Raw genomic sequence first — 15,767 nt, 5'->3', positions numbered from 1 at the left:
TTATTACTGCTGAAAAATCCAGCTTAAACCAGCCTAGGCTGGTTGGCTGGTTTTAGCTGGTCAACCAGGCTGGTTTTAGAGGGGTTTTGGCCATTTCCAGGCTGGCTTCCAGCCATTTCCAGCCTGGTCTTAGCTGGTCAGGCTGGAAAATGACCAGCTAAATCCAGCTAAAACCAGCTTGACAGCCTGGTTTAAGCTGGACATAGCTGGTTTTGGCTGGGCTCCCAGCCTGGCTAGGCTGGTCAAGCTGGTTTTAGCTGGTCATCTCCCAGCCTGACCAGCTAAGACCAGGCTGGAAATGGCTGGAAACCAGCCTGGAAATGGCCAAAACCCCTCTAAAACCAGCCTGGTTGACCAGCTAAAACCAACCAACCAGCCTAGGCTGGTTTAAGCTTGATCTGACTATATACACACCTTGTAAAATGATGCAAAAAGTAATACTTTTTGACAGAAATGACCACTGACTAAATCTGCTACAGGACTAACTCTGCCACTTGCCTAGGAATATCCACCAAACCAATTACACTAAACAATAAGCTAATTATGTTCATTAAACTTCGCGAGTGTCCATGATATATCAAACCTGCAACCTCTGTTGAGCACACCATATCTCAAAACATCTAGTCAGGTCTGATATGGATGATGAATGTCATCATGATGACGACTGTCAAAACTGTCAGTTCCTCTATTGATATGAAACGTCAGTACTGTTTGTTTACCTGTAAAAACCAACTGACAATGTAGTCTTTTTAAGCAAACACAGACTGGTAACTCTATTAGTAACAAAAATGACGAGTTAATCTAAAATATAAAGTTGCATAATGTTAAAAAAGAGCCATGGGAAAAATGTATAAAACTGAAGGCATGTCAAATCTGACTTTCTGTTTTCAGTGTATGTGGCTTTGCTACTGCACTTTGGAGCACGCCAACAGGAAAGCCAGTCTTAATGAAAGTACACCGCAATAATACATCCAGTTTTACATCACATTGTTACACAACACAGTCTCACGTTTCACTGAAGTTGTGCGTTTATTTACCTTTTCGCGTCTCGCTCCTTGTTTCTCCATCCTGTCCTACTTTACTATTCAACCGTTTCAAACTTCCATCCCATGATACTTCACACGCTCCGAATCCATGAGAAATAGCCTCGTTTCCCCGACTAAACCGTCCTCAGAGTCAGTTTGTGTTGATGCATAAGTTGGTTGATGCACAGGGCTTGCAGAATCGCTCAGCTGCTCCCCTGAAAACAGTTATTCCAGAGGAAAGTTCGCCATGTTTTTCTTCTCTCTCCTCCCGGTATAGGCGGTTCAGATGGTTTCAGTAGTTCAGGGCTTCAGTTACTATTTATGACATCAGACGGGAGTTAAGTTACCTACAGTGACTAGTTACTAGAAGTGGACCATATAGGTACTTCACAGACAAGCATCTTTTATAACTTTTATTAAGCGAATTATTGTGCAACTAAATAGTTACAAACTTTAAAAAAAAGGTCGAACATTACATGAAATGAAAAATAACTGAAATGCTATTATTATTATTATTATTATTATTATTATTATTATTATTATTAATGTTATTATTATTATTATTATTACATTGACTGATTTGCAGTTGATATTGGCTACACGTGAATACATGCAGTAAGAATGTTGTAAATGTATGTAAATGTGTAAATAACCTGTAGATCTGTTTAAATAAAAACTAAACGTCTTATTTTGGTCTGTTTTTTTAATGTATTTTATTTTAACTATGGTAATGTGCCTAAAAAGTCTGCAAAGTTGTACCTTTGTTGTTTATGTGTATGTAGACAATATCAACTGCATATCATGAAAGGCATTTGTTAATATGTGTATTTTTACCATTTCCCCCACTTTAAATATAAAATTGAAGCACTTGAGATTTAATTCATGCTAAAATTTAGCCCAGAGAAAGTACAAACTTAGAGAGACAGGACAATAAACTTATATACATACCTTAACATTTCGCGCCCCTTTTATATCTTTTTAACCAAATCTTCCCGCTGATTCTCTATGTAGAGCGGGATGTAATTGCGCATGCGCAGGAGAAAACTAAAAGTGATGTTTAAGGCAATTTTCTTCTGCGCATGCGCAATTACATCCCGCTCTACATCGAGAACAGAAGCGGGAAAAATTTACCTCAGATGAAAAATATAAAAGGTACATTAAATATTGAGGTATGAAAATAATTTTGTGATGTCCAATGTTGCTCTCTAAAGTTTGTACTTGCTCTAGGCTAGCATGAATTAATTCTCAAGCACGTCAATTGGATCTTGAGAGTGTGGAAATGGTAAAATGCACTGTACTTTAACAAACTTTGATGACTTTCATGACTTGCAGTTGATATTGGCTACATAGCCTACATATACATGTACAAAAGACAATACAGTATACAAACTTTGTGAACCTTTTGGATGTTTGGTTTTTATGTAAACAGATTTAGACTACATGATATTTACAAATTAACATACATTTACAACCTTCTCTCACTGCATGTATTCCCATATAGTCCAAAATTAGGTAAGTTGAAACTAAAACATATCCTAAAACTTTAAATTCAAGGCAACATCGAAAAAAGAAGCGGGAAGATGCGCCTCAGATGAATATGAAAAGGACACGAAATGTTGAGGTATGAACATTTTATAATGTCCAATGCTGCTCTCTAAAGCTTGTACTTTCTCTAGGCTAATTGTTAGCATGAATGAAACGGTTTATCTTAATTGCATCGATTTGATCTTGAGAGTGGGGAAAGGGTCAAAAGCAACAAACTTTAACAACCTTTACATTTTGTCACGCATAGTTAAAACAAAATAAAAAATACACCAAAATGAAGATGTTTAGTTTTTATTCAAACAGATTTACACATTATTTACAAATTTACATACATTTACAACACTCACTTGCATGTATTCACATATAGTGCAATATTAGGTAAGTTAGTAGAGACTAAAACATATTGTAACACTTTAAATTTAAGGCAGTTTTTTCTGCGCATGCGCAATTATATCCCGCTCTACATTGAGAAAAGAAGCGGGAAAGATTTACCTCAGATGAAAAATATAAAAGGGACACTAAATTTTGAGGTATGAAAATTATTTTGTAATGTCCTGCTATATAAAGTTTGTACTTTCTCTGGGCTAACTGTTAGCATGCATAAAATAATTTCTCAAGCACTGATCTTGAGAGTTGGAAATGGCAACTTACTTTAACAAACTTTGACGCTGGCTTTGAAGGTTTAAGTTGCACTTAAGCATGTGACTGGAGGTACCGTACGAGATAGCTGTAACACTCTGACCTATTTGGGCTAAATATAATATTATAACCCTGTTCTTCTTATTATAAATATATTTTGCACACGCTCCTTATGGCTAAACGTAGACTTTTTTACAGGTTACACAAACAACAGACTCCCTAATGTGCATAAGCTCTGTTTCATAAGAGTTCTGTTTCATAATTTGCATTGCTACATTGTTTTTGCTGATTTGTTAGGTTGAATGGTATTTACGACCGTTTCCGTTCAGGAACTCGAGGTCTGTGCAGTTTAGTGTGCATCCTGATGCATTTCTTATATAATCTGACTGGAGAGTCTTTTCTCTTGGAGCGCTTGAGGTTCATCCTCTTGAGTTTGCGTTTGAAGTCCACTAGATGACGCCCTCCCGCCATGTCTGTCCTCCAGTTTTGGATGAGCTGGGTTGAACAACTAGAAGAGACACCACAGATATTGGTTTTGCCTCGTGGTTTACACCTCAGAAATGTTTACATTGTATTATTACTTGCATTACAGACACATTTTACTGTACATATAGCACCACCCACAGATGTAAAGACACTAGCTTGCGTAAAGCAACTTTGAGTAGGGATAGTTCAACCCAAAATAAAAATTCTGTCATCATTTTGTTTATCCAGAGTAGGCATGGAACAAGAACCGGTTTCAAGGTTTATCATGGTTTGGAAAAGTCAAGGTATTAAAACCGCAAAAAATATTTTGTTATACCGTTTCTAAGGTATATTCATTCATTCATTCATTCATTCATTTTTGTCTCTTCATCCCCAGTGGAATGAACCGTCAAATTATCCAGCATTTGTTTTACATAGCGGATGCCCTTCTAGCTGCAACCCATCACTGGGAAACACCCATACAACTGGAGCACACAGAGGAAACCTGGGGAAACATGGGGCGAACATGCAAACTCCACATAGAAATGTCAGCTTACCCAGCTGAGGCTCGAACCAGCAACCTTCTTGCTGTGTGGCGGCAGCGCTACCCACTGCGCCACCACGCCGCCCTCTAAGATACATGTAAAGGTTTTTTTTAAGTGTTTTTTAATGTGTTGTAAGGAAATCTGTGTTTTTAAAGCTAATGAAGATAGTAGAAGTCAATGGTTTACTTTAATTATGTAGACTGACATGTTTACTATTCCAAAATCTTATAAATGTTTTCTAAAATGTAATATATTGTGTTAAACGGGGGAAAAAGTTGTTGTTTTTTTACTAGAAATTTTCTAAATACAGTGAAACCATGATATGTTTATTCAAGGTTATCATACTGTCAGAAACTTATACCGGCCCATGCCTAATCCAGAGTTTCTTCTGTTAAACGCAAAGGAGGATATACTGAAGAATATTAGAAAGCAGCAGCCCTTGACTTCTATGGTATTTTTATTCAGACTATGTATGGCAATGCCTTCGTTTTTCCAATATTCTTCAAAATGCCTTTCTCTGTGTTTAGCAGAAGAAAGAAATCCATAAAAGTTTAGTAAGTGGTGTGGAAATTTTCATTTTGAGGTAAACTATCCCTTCCACAGTCCAAATTAAGCCATAACGTTTGTACCTTTGTCCATTGAGACAGTCCTCAAACTTTGGAAGACTGAAGCAGGATTGTGAAACAAAGTCCATCAACAGTGAATGGACAGGGTCTGTTTCATCCAGTTCTTTGGATACGATCTTTTGGACAAGCCTGTGGATGAAACATATATCAATATTTAATATAGAAAAACATACTCAGTATCAGATTAACCCTGAAATATATTTAATTATTTTTTATTACTACTCTTAACCCAAAGTGCACTTTGATGTCAAAACGACATCCAATTGACATCAAGCATGACGTCAAAACACTCAAATCAATATGATGTCAAAACCCTGACATCCATTTGACATACGCACATTGATGGCCTTTTGACCACAAACATAACGACACAAAAAGTAATATAATAGAAGTTTTATCAATGTGAAAGCTTTGGTTTTACATTCACATTGGATTTTGTATTCCAATACAACTACCTTGAGGTCAAAACGACATCAAAAAACACACAAGAAAATCAATTACAGAGCTGTCCTGTAATCAGGTTTTGATGTGTTTTTTGAAGCCAATGTTAAGATATCAATTTGATGTCATTCTGACAACATAATAGTCAATTGACATCAAATCGATTTGCATTTTTGAAATGTTTTAGATGTAATTTTGACGTCAAGGTGCTCATCGGGAAATTGTCACACAAACCAGTAGAAAAGAGTTTGCATCGATTGCATTTGGCTGTAATACAGGGCGCGAGTGGGACTCATTTTCAGCCCTGGAGTTTTTTTGTTTTTTTTTATAATTATTTTTTCAGGGTTTTCACCTTTATTTTGACAGGACAGTAGTGAGAATTGACAGGAAAGCATGGGGAGCAGAGAGAGGGGAAGGATCGGCATAGGACCACGAGGTGGAATCGAACCCAGGTCGCCGCAATGCATATGTCGACGCACTAACCACTACACCACTGGCGCCAACTCAGCCCTGGAGTTTTAAACCTTAGCCCACCTCAGTTCACAACTTACTATATTAAAATAAGGTTATTTCCAATTCAGTTTCTAATGAAACTATCATGTCTTTTTCAAGGAAACAGCTGCTTTAAAACTTCAAATGTTTTTCATAAATATGAGAACATTAAAGGGTAGCTAAATCTCCAACACTATTCTTTAAACATCACTATGTCCCTTCCTGCAATATCTGAATATTCTGTGCAAAATTCCTTTGTAACAGTGGTCATTCAAAAAAAATAAAAATAAAATATGTACACCTATATAAGTAACCCAAACAGTATTATATGTCTTAACACTAAAAATGAAAAAAAATATAAAAATTACTCAGATGAGGTTCGAACTCGGGTTGGCAGCATCGATATGCAATGTGCTGACCACTGGACCACAATGGCACTGTTATCTATATGACACTTTTAACCACACTATGGCTGCGTCCGAAACCGCCTACTACTCAGTAGGTACTGCGTTTGAATTTAAATGTAATACTCGGCCGTTAGAAATGTACGTTCTATACAGTATGAACGTGAAAAGTATGAATGGAATTCGGACATACTACATCCGCCATTTTGTCATGGTCACGTGACCTACCTGCGTCAGTTGCGTCGCCTCACTTCCATTCATGAATTCTCTCACGGGGCATTATGGGATAGCGCAGCGTGCATGGGATGCGCACTTCAGAATCTCGTCGGATGTAGTAAGTCATCCGGGTACTTCTCGCCTGATTTTCGAATTCTATGAATTCAGACATACTACTCGGCTCGCATACTGATTTTAGCGTACTACATAGTATGGAAGTATGCGGTTTCGGACGCAGCCTATTACTTTCTATTGATGGCTTAATCTTTTTCTCCCCTTAAGTTATGTCAGATTTATTAATGTAGTGAATAATGTGGTGTAATATTCATTAATATTAAATATTCAAATTCTTATATTCACTAAGGTGCCGCTGTTTGGGGTTGAATGATAGTTAGATCATCATAAACCTGCAGGCTCCAATTTGCTCACGGGCCTGCGAGAAAATAAATAAAAAAAGCAGAGCTGCGGCAAAATAATGAATAAAAAGAGTGAGGCTATGGTCAAATAAATAAATAAATGAAAAAAGTGTGATTGCTGAGAGTGCAAGCAGCTAGGGACACCGGCCCTCGCGGACAAAAAAACGGACCGGCCCATCGGGACATCTCCAGGTCCTCTCGATTAGCCAATCCAGGCCTGCTGTAGTATATAAAACGTGCATTCACCTGGCTGTACAGTTGCAGTGATAAAGGGTTCTCCGGTCAGGATTCAGCAGACCAAATTTCTCCTGTAAAGCCGGAATCTGTAGATGGCATGAATCCAGGTCCTTATAGAGGTTACACATCTCAAACTCGCCTATAAAAAAAACATTATAGCATACTTAATTTGGCAGGCAGCTCACGTAAAAAATACTATTAATTATAGTAAACACTAGAGCAGTGGTTCTCAAACTTTTTCCATCAAGTACCACCTCAGAAAAAAATGTGTCTCTCCAAGTACCACCAAAATGAGCAGTATTGAAATACAGTAGTGTAGTAGGCCCAGTAAAGCAGCTACAACTCTGCACAGTTAAAAAATCATGGCAGATTACCTCAGAAATATAGGCTATATGGCATATTATGTACATCATTTTTGGTAAACTTTGAAATGTGTGTAGCATGTAAATGACATATTTCATTCCTCCGCATACCACTCCGCAAACTCCGTGTACACGTACCACAGTTTGAGAACCACTGCACTAGAGTGTTTTTGAACCTAAGTACAGCATATATATGTATATATTATAGCATTTACATCTCTTCCAGCACACTGTATTTTTACCTATAATGAGCTAAATACTGGCGACACGGTGGCTCAGTGGTTAGCACTGTCACCTCACAGAAAGAACGTCTCTGGTTCGAGTGGATCAGTTGGCATTTCTGTGTGGAGTTTGCATGTCCTCCCCGTGTCCGTGTGGGTTTCCTCTAAGTGCAGTTTCCCACACAATCCATGCATAATAGGGTAAATTGAATAAACCAAATTGGCCGTAGTGTATGAGTGTGTGTGGGTGTTTCCCAGTACTAAGTTGCAGCTGGAAGGGCTTCCGCTGCGTAAAGCATATGCTGGATAAGTTGGCGGTTCGTTCCGCAGTGGCAACCCCTGATGAATAAAGGATCCAAGCTGAAGGCAAATTAATACTAAATACTGTAGTATACTTTAGTTTTAACTACATGTAACCCCGCCGGACCTACGCCACCCAACCCGCTCCGAGCTGGGATTGAATCAGCAACCTTCCGCATGGGAGTCGGTTGCTCTAACAAAGAGGCTAAAGGACGTAGCTCCTAGTGTTCAATGCTAGAGCACCTTTAGAGGTCAGAGGAGTGAGGTTTACCTGCACAGCTCTTACTAGCTGGCCTCCGTTACTCTCACGCCCCCAAACCTCACTCTTATCCGGGTCACGGCACCAATGTGACCCCGCCGGTCCTACACCACCCAACTCGCTCTGAGCTGGGATCGATACGGCGACCTTCCGCATGGGAGTCGGTTGCTCTAACAAAGAGGCTAAAGGACGTAGCTCCTAGTGTCCAATGCTAGAGCACCTTTAGAGGTCAGAGGAGTGAGGTGTACCTGCACAGCTCTTACTAGCTGGCCTCCGTTACATACAGTAAACTGTGGTGTATTGTAGCATAATATAACTCTTAGTTGTAAAAAAAATAGAGTATATGCTTTACTAAAGTATTGTTCAAAAACACTCGAATTTACGATGATCTACTATGGTATTTTATATGAGAAAAGCTCTAAGTAGTGTTTACTTCACCTTGTGGGCTGTCTGGTTTATTTTGGGCGAGTGTTGTCTTCGGTGTGTATGTTGGGACGACGGAAGCTTCAGATTTCCGGGGCAGCAGTGTTGTAACAGATGGCCCTGGTGATGTGGAAACTGGACTCAGCGCTTCAGTGCCGTTCCTGGAATCTTTGGATTGAATTATAAGCGATTCTTCCATGTTTTTGGTGACTTGGTTCTGTCCAATGGTGATTGCTTGCTGAAAACTCGTTTCCAAGGACTCCATTTCTTGTTCAGGGAGTGTGTCGGTGTAGTTTGCTGCATCTTTGACCACAGCATATTGAGCAAGTTCAGACATGACACACCTGCCAATGAGGGAATAAGCAAGGGTTTTTGTAACTGTGTACATAACAATATGTGCTTAGAGATTGTGTAGAAATCACACCAAAGAGCCAAGTTTTGCCAATTTCCAAAGTTCAATGAGGTGTTTACGTCTGTTCATGGTCTGTCTAAAGCTTTTGATTTACAATGCAATCATTAGCTCACTAAAAAGTCTCACTGTTAATCAAAAGGATAAGATTGGTAAGGTTTTTGTTCAGGATATATACTTTTAAAGATCAAATTATTTGCCCTCCTGTGAAATCTTAATTCTTTTCATTTTAATTTCGGCGGCACTTTGGCTCAGTGGTTAGCACAGCAAGAAAGCTGCTGGTTTGAGTCCCAGCTGGGCCAGTTGGCATTTCTGTGTGGAGTTTGGATGGAGAACTGGGTGAACTAAATTGGCTGTAGTGTATGAGTGTGTGTGTGTGTGTGTGTGTGTGTGTGTGTGTGTGTTTCCCAGTACTGGGTTGCAGCTGGAAGGGCATCCACCGTGTAAAACATATGCTGGAATAGTTGGCGGTTCATTCCGCTGTGGCGACCCCTTTTAAATAAAGGAACAAGCCAAAGGAAAATGAACGAATAATGAAATGTTAATTTGTAAATCTTCCAAATGCTGTATAGCGGAGAGAATTTTTTTTTAAACATAATAGTTTTGTTTTGTCTGCCATGATGACAGCTATTTTGCAAGATGATTGTATTCTTAGAATTATTAGGTTAAGTGATTCAACAATAGTGGTTTATGCTGTAGCCAATCAAAGTACTTTATTAAGGGAGCTAATAATACTGACATCAGAGGTTTTAACATTTAAAAAGAAATATGTAGTTTTATTATTTCAGCTAAATTAGACGAAATAGGACTATTCCACAAGAAACATATAACAGGAGATAGGAAATACTGTGGGGGGGAAATGTCATTGCTCTGTTGAGAAACATCACATTGCTCTCTCATCACTTAATTAATAACTAACATTCCACAGGTTAATATATGTGTCCTTATCTGTACACTACCTGACAAAAGTGTTGTCACTGATTCCAGTTGTAAGAGCAATAAATAATAACTTGACTTCTAGTTGATCATTTGGAAAAGTGGCAGAAGGTCGATTGTTCAGATGAATCATCTGTTGAACTGCATCCCAATCATCACCAATACTGCAGAAGACCTACTGGAACCCGCATGGAGCCAAGATCCTCACAGTATCGGTTAAGTTTGGTGAAGGAAAAATCATGGTTTGGGGTTACATTCAGTACGAGGCGTGTGAGAGATCTGCAGAGTGGATGGCAACACCAACAAACTGAGGTATCAAGACATTTGTGCTGCCCATTACATTACAAACCACAGGAGAGGGGGAATTCTCCAGCAGGATAGCGCTCCTTCTCATACTTCAGCCTCCACATCAAAGCTCCTGAAAGCAAAGAAGGTCAAGGTGCTCCAGGATTGGCCAGCCCAGTCACCGGACATATACATTATTGAGCATGTCTGGAGTAAGATGAAGCCCTTTGCCTTTCACATAAGCCACTTCAGATACCAAATGATCAACTAGATGTCAAGTTGTTCCTAAAACTTGAATAGGCAACAAGACTTTTGTCAGGTAGTGTAAATATATATACAAATATATATATATATATATATATATATATATATATATATATATATATATATATATATATATATATATATATATATATATATATATATATATATACATATATATACATGATACATACATATACATCATGTCACACTTAAGGCTGGAGTACTGCTGCTTATAATTCAGCTTAATCAATAAATAAATGACATTTTACATTTTAAAATATCTTCAAATAGAGAATGATTGTTTTAAATCATAATGATATTTAATACCAAATGATCAACGAGAAGTCAAGTTGTTCCGAAAACTTGGATAAGCAACAAGACTTTTGTCAGGTAGTATATATATATATATATATATATATATATATATATATATATATATATATATATATATATATATATATATATATATATATATATATATATATATATATATATATACAGCATCCATACAATATATACATGATACATACATACATCATGTGACACTTAGGGCTGGAGTATTGATGCTAAAAATTCAGCTTAATCAACAAATAAATGACATTTTACATTTTAAAATATATTCAAATAATTGATAACTGTTTTAAATCATGATAATATTTAATAATATTACTATATTTATGAAAACAGCTGGGTTCCTCACAATTCCTAAAAAAATCGATTGAGTTAACTTAATTGTTTTTATAAATTTTAAGTGGATTAAACATAAAACTATTAAGCTGTCCCCCCCCAAAAAACCATAAGAACTGTGTTGTTTTAACTCATTTTAAATAAGTAGCTTAAACAAACAGCAAAAATTATTTTTTGAGTGTATCTTGGTGACCATATAAGACAATTCCAATATAATCACTATAATGTGCCAGATTTCTGATTATTTTCAGATCAAATTTTTTTTTTGTAAATTTAAAATAGGATACACACCTGCCCCACCATGTTCTCTTCGCACACTGCGTCCGCTGAGAGAACTCAAAGCAGCTCATCTTTAGCACGTTGAAAAACCCGTAGCCCACAAGGTTGGACATGCTATTATTAACACCCAGGAGACAGCGGCGGAACCTGAAATTGATATCACAGGGACTGATTACAATGTTATAGAAAACAGTAATACAAGACACTTCCTCTGTAAAATAACTGGACATGTCTCATGTTACACAATATAACACTGTAGAATGAATGCTCGCTATAGGCAGCATGCTTATCAGTACAATGCTCACATTTTTCATTATTATAATGCTGAAAATAAGCACTTCTATAAGTGTTTTAAGCACAGTTATGTGGAAACCGTGTGTTAATATAGGCAGCCTCTAAAAGTAAACACTAATTATTTCAATTTATTATAATCGCACTTGATAAAAACAGTCTGCAGAAACACTTTCATTGACATTCTCCCCCTTTATATATGTTATCAGAGGGGGAAAGCCCCGTCCATTAGTGACGATCTCTTCCGCATTAGCATAGACAGCCCTAAGTGAGAAGCAGCCGTCCATCATTAGACACCAGAGTCTCCATACACTGCTTTACTCTGAGCCACTTCTTTTGACATTTTCGTTTTTTCACAGAGATGACATTAGTTTTGTTTTGAATCTGCCGCTATGCTGATGCATGTTCATAGCTCCGCCCTCTATTGAAAAAGAGCCCAATCTCATTTGAATTTAAAGCGACTGTCATCAAAATGGCACAATTTGAATCAAAGGCTAAAAGGCGGATGTTTTAAAGAGTTATAAAACATTATTTGTGTGGTATTTTGAGCTGAAACTTTACATACACACTCTATTTTACCTATTTAAAGAAATGAAGCGGGACACACCTGTTGTCACAGTCACAGTGTGATAAGGTGAAGAGGTTTGTGTTGAAGACGCCATGGTCGTACGAGAAGGAGGGAATGGTGTGTTTGCAGTGGTCATGTTCTCTGCAGCATTTATCCGTTTCTTCAAAGACGCCTGCAAAAATAAAAGCCATTTTTTGAGTATTTTTAATCTGACCCGTATCGTTTTCATAAACTAAAATATTAGTTTTTGTTCATTTTCTTAGGCATTATGTTAAAATGTTTCCAATTTGATTTGTTTAGTTGTAAAACTCCAAATTACAAATAAATTGTTCAGCATTTTAGCAAATATTGGATAAGATCATGTTTAAAATGTATTCTTCAATATGTAATATAACTTTGCTTTTTTTACGCCTTTTTATGTTTGTTTTATCATATTAATGTCTGATAATCTTTCTTTCAAATGTCAAAAAACCTTTTTCATTTAGAGCATGTTTTCCTTTGTTAGAAAATTCAGGTTTATTCCATCAAATATTGATTTATTAATTCTTTTAAATGGCACCTATTTTACCCCCTCTTCCAGATTTATTATAAGTCTTTTATGTCTTCAGAATGTGTCTGTCAGTTCTAGCTTTAAACAACCTAGCTTTTCAGAAATTTGTCATTTTTTGCTTTGAGCATCTTGTTGCTGTTTTTGTGTACTGTGCCTTTAATGCTCATTCTCCCCACCCTTCATTCCCATGTGCATGTCAGTGTGCATAATAACAATAATTCTGTAAATATTTCTAAATTTAAAAAAATGCCTGTACTAACATTAAAGTTCATGTGTATTAATTTCTATGTTGAAAAAAATATCATCAGTGTTTAAATTTCTAAAACTAGCATGTAAAGATAAAGCCATTTTACAGTAATATGCTGTAATCATGCTACCTGCCTTAATTTCACAATAAAATTCTGAATATGTCAAATTTAACAGTCAAATCCTGTCAAGTGACACTAATGTAATTTACTGTGGAATAATTACAGTAACATGTTGTGAAATTCTGGGAATTTAGTATTCAGCTTACATTTTAGCAATTACTAAATTTATAATAAAGTTATTTAGGCTAACTAAGGCAATTCATTGGACAACAGTGGTTTGTTTTGAATTCAAATGCAAAAATATGTTGACCTTAAAAATTGCTTTTAAAAGCTTGAAAACAATTATATAATAATAGATTTTCTTCTAGATAAAGTCTTATTTGTTTTTATTTTTTTAAAAACCATTTTAAAGTCAATTTTATTAGCCCTTTAATATGTTTTTATAACTTGCTTAATTACCCTAACCTGCCTAGTTAACCTAATTAACCTAGTTAAGCCTTTAAATGTCACTTTAAGCTGTATAGAAGTGTCTTGAAGAATATCTAGTCAAATATTATTTACTGTCATCATGGCAAAGATCAAATAATTCAGTCATTAGAAATGAGTTATCAAAATTATCATGTTTAGAAATGTGTTAAAAAAAAATCTCTCCGTTAAACAGAAATTGGGGGAAAAAATATATAGGGGGCTAATAATTCAGGCTTCAACTGTGTATATATATATATATATATATAATATCTGATTGACTGATAGCCGTGCTATATTTAAGTAATATCAGCACCCGCACATCCTCTTTACCCTTTGTGTGTATTACTCCGCCCACATACAGCCAGCAAAAAGCAGACACTACACAACTAAAGATTAAACGATGCACGCTCAACTGTTTAACTGTCAGCTTATGATTTGAATCCAATGCGGAAGTAGTTCCTCATACAAAAGGGTTTTTGAGACTCTTCATGTTTGATTTTGTTTTTATATACACAATTATGCCGTCAATCTGTTGTATAAACGCAATATCACACTCTTAGCAGTGTGATATGGCTGTATATCGGCACTGGTGGGGGCACTAAGGCACTCGGCCTCCCACCAGTGCCGATATACAGCCATATCACACTGCTAAGAGTGTGATATTGCTCATTTATATATATATATTTATATATATATATATATATATATATATATATATATATATATATATATATATATATATATATATATATATATATATATAGTTGAAGTCAGAATTATTAGCCCCCCTGAATTATTTGCCCCCCTGTTTAATTTCTTTCCCAATTTCTATTTAACGGAAAGCAAATTTTTTCAACACATTTCTAAGCATAATAGTTTTAGTAACTCATTTCTATTAACTATTATTTTATCTTTGCCATGATGACAGTAAATACTATTTTACTAGGTATTTTTTAAGACACTTCTATACAGCTTAAAGTGACATTTAAAGGCTTAACTAGGTTAATTAGGTGAACTAGGCAGGTTAGGGTAATTAAGCAAGCTATTGTATAACAGTGGTTTGTTCTGTAGACTATCTGAAAAACAATGAGCTTAAAGGGGCGAATAATTTTGTCCCTAAAACAGTTTTTAAAAAATTTAAAACGGCTTTTATTCCAGCTGAAATAAAACAAATAAGACTTTCTGCAGAAGAAAAAATATTATCAGACACACTGTGAAAATTTCCTTGCTCTGTTAAACATCATTTAGGTAATATTTATAAAAGAAAGAAAAATTCAAAGGGGGGTTAATAATTCTGACTTCAACTATATATATATATATATATATATATATATATATATATATATATATATATATATATATATATATATATATATATATATATATATACTTACATATAAACATATATAAATGGATTAATTCTTACCCAGGTCAGTCCATCCTGTGGCTTTATTTCCAGAGCCACACCACAGAGTCCCAGGAATCATCCATGCTCGTTTCGAGCGCTGCAGTGTCTTTATGGAGCTGACGTCACTGTCCTGCTCCACGAATCCATCCGGTTCAACACTCATCAGGTCTCTGGCCCTCCGTACAGACGCTGCAAACTCCTCTGTGACACCGGCAACCTCACAGGGGCCATCAGCTTCAGTCAGCACACTAATGTCAAAGCGTTCATCCAGAAGCTGTGAGAAAGAGCTGTCCTCCAAACACCTGGACATGTAGCTGTCAATAATAGACTGCTCATTGCTTTTGACACAACTAAAAAGCCTATTATTTTGCTTCCAGATGCTGTCATACAAGATAAGAGATGTCTGAGTCCTTTGGAGAAACGCATACTGTGTTCGCCCTCCTGAAACAGACCTCGTCCAAATACAGTAAGTGTCAGAATTCATATCATTGGTGCTGAAACAACCATGAAACAGCATGAAAATGGAGACAATCTGTAAAAAGTTGCTTAGCATTTTTGGCTAATAGTGTTAGCTTCATGTGTTTTATATCTGTTTTGGAATGAATGAACAGTCAGATGTGCTTGCCCCCTCCTTATTTATACTCCCATCCCATCCTTATTTCCCTTGTATTGGTACTCGTGGCCACATCCGAGCTGAA

General features: G+C 36.4%; 2 protein-coding genes across 3 annotated transcripts in view; both read right to left on the bottom strand.

Annotated features, from left to right (window-relative positions):
* The window catches only part of ttc28 (tetratricopeptide repeat domain 28), a 501,039-nt gene extending 499,730 nt beyond the window's left edge, over window positions 1-1,309 (bottom strand). For both annotated transcript variants that reach the window (XM_073914331.1, XM_073914332.1), the window contains exon 1: window positions 1,038-1,309. In XM_073914331.1, the coding sequence (XP_073770432.1) occupies window positions 1,038-1,067 (30 nt within the window). In that variant the 5' untranslated portion in view covers window positions 1,068-1,309. The remainder of the gene's footprint in view (window positions 1-1,037) is intronic.
* A 1,536-nt stretch (window positions 1,310-2,845) lies between these two features.
* On the bottom strand, window positions 2,846-15,678 carry pla2g3 (phospholipase A2 group III). The gene is made up of 7 exons (NM_001037412.2): window positions 15,088-15,678; window positions 12,375-12,507; window positions 11,489-11,623; window positions 8,632-8,960; window positions 7,061-7,190; window positions 4,849-4,974; window positions 2,846-3,717 (listed from the first exon to the last, which is right to left on the bottom strand). The coding sequence occupies exons 1-7, from the start codon at window positions 15,620-15,622 to the stop codon at window positions 3,519-3,521; spliced, it is 1,587 nt and encodes a 528-aa protein (NP_001032489.2). The 5' UTR covers window positions 15,623-15,678; the 3' UTR covers window positions 2,846-3,518.
* Between the last annotated feature and the right edge of the window lie 89 nt (window positions 15,679-15,767).

Source organism: Danio rerio, chromosome 10 (assembly GCF_049306965.1).
Source record: "Danio rerio strain Tuebingen ecotype United States chromosome 10, GRCz12tu, whole genome shotgun sequence".
In the NCBI taxonomy this organism is placed as follows: Eukaryota; Metazoa; Chordata; class Actinopteri; order Cypriniformes; family Danionidae; genus Danio; species Danio rerio.
This window is presented reverse-complemented; position numbering and strand designations above follow the sequence as displayed.

Bases quoted from the DNA above. Each gene is read 5' to 3' on its own strand.
- pla2g3 (NM_001037412.2), bottom strand. From the start codon at position 15,622: ATGCTAAGCAACTTTTTACAGATTGTCTCCATTTTCATGCTGTTTCAT. The intron at 8,961-11,488 runs GTGTGTATCCTA...CCTCATTGGCAG, and splicing joins AAGAGAACATGGTGGGGCAG to GTGTGTCATGTCTGAACTTG. The intron at 7,191-8,631 runs GTGAAGTAAACA...TTTTTTTTATAG, and splicing joins TAAACCAGACAGCCCACAAG to GCGAGTTTGAGATGTGTAAC.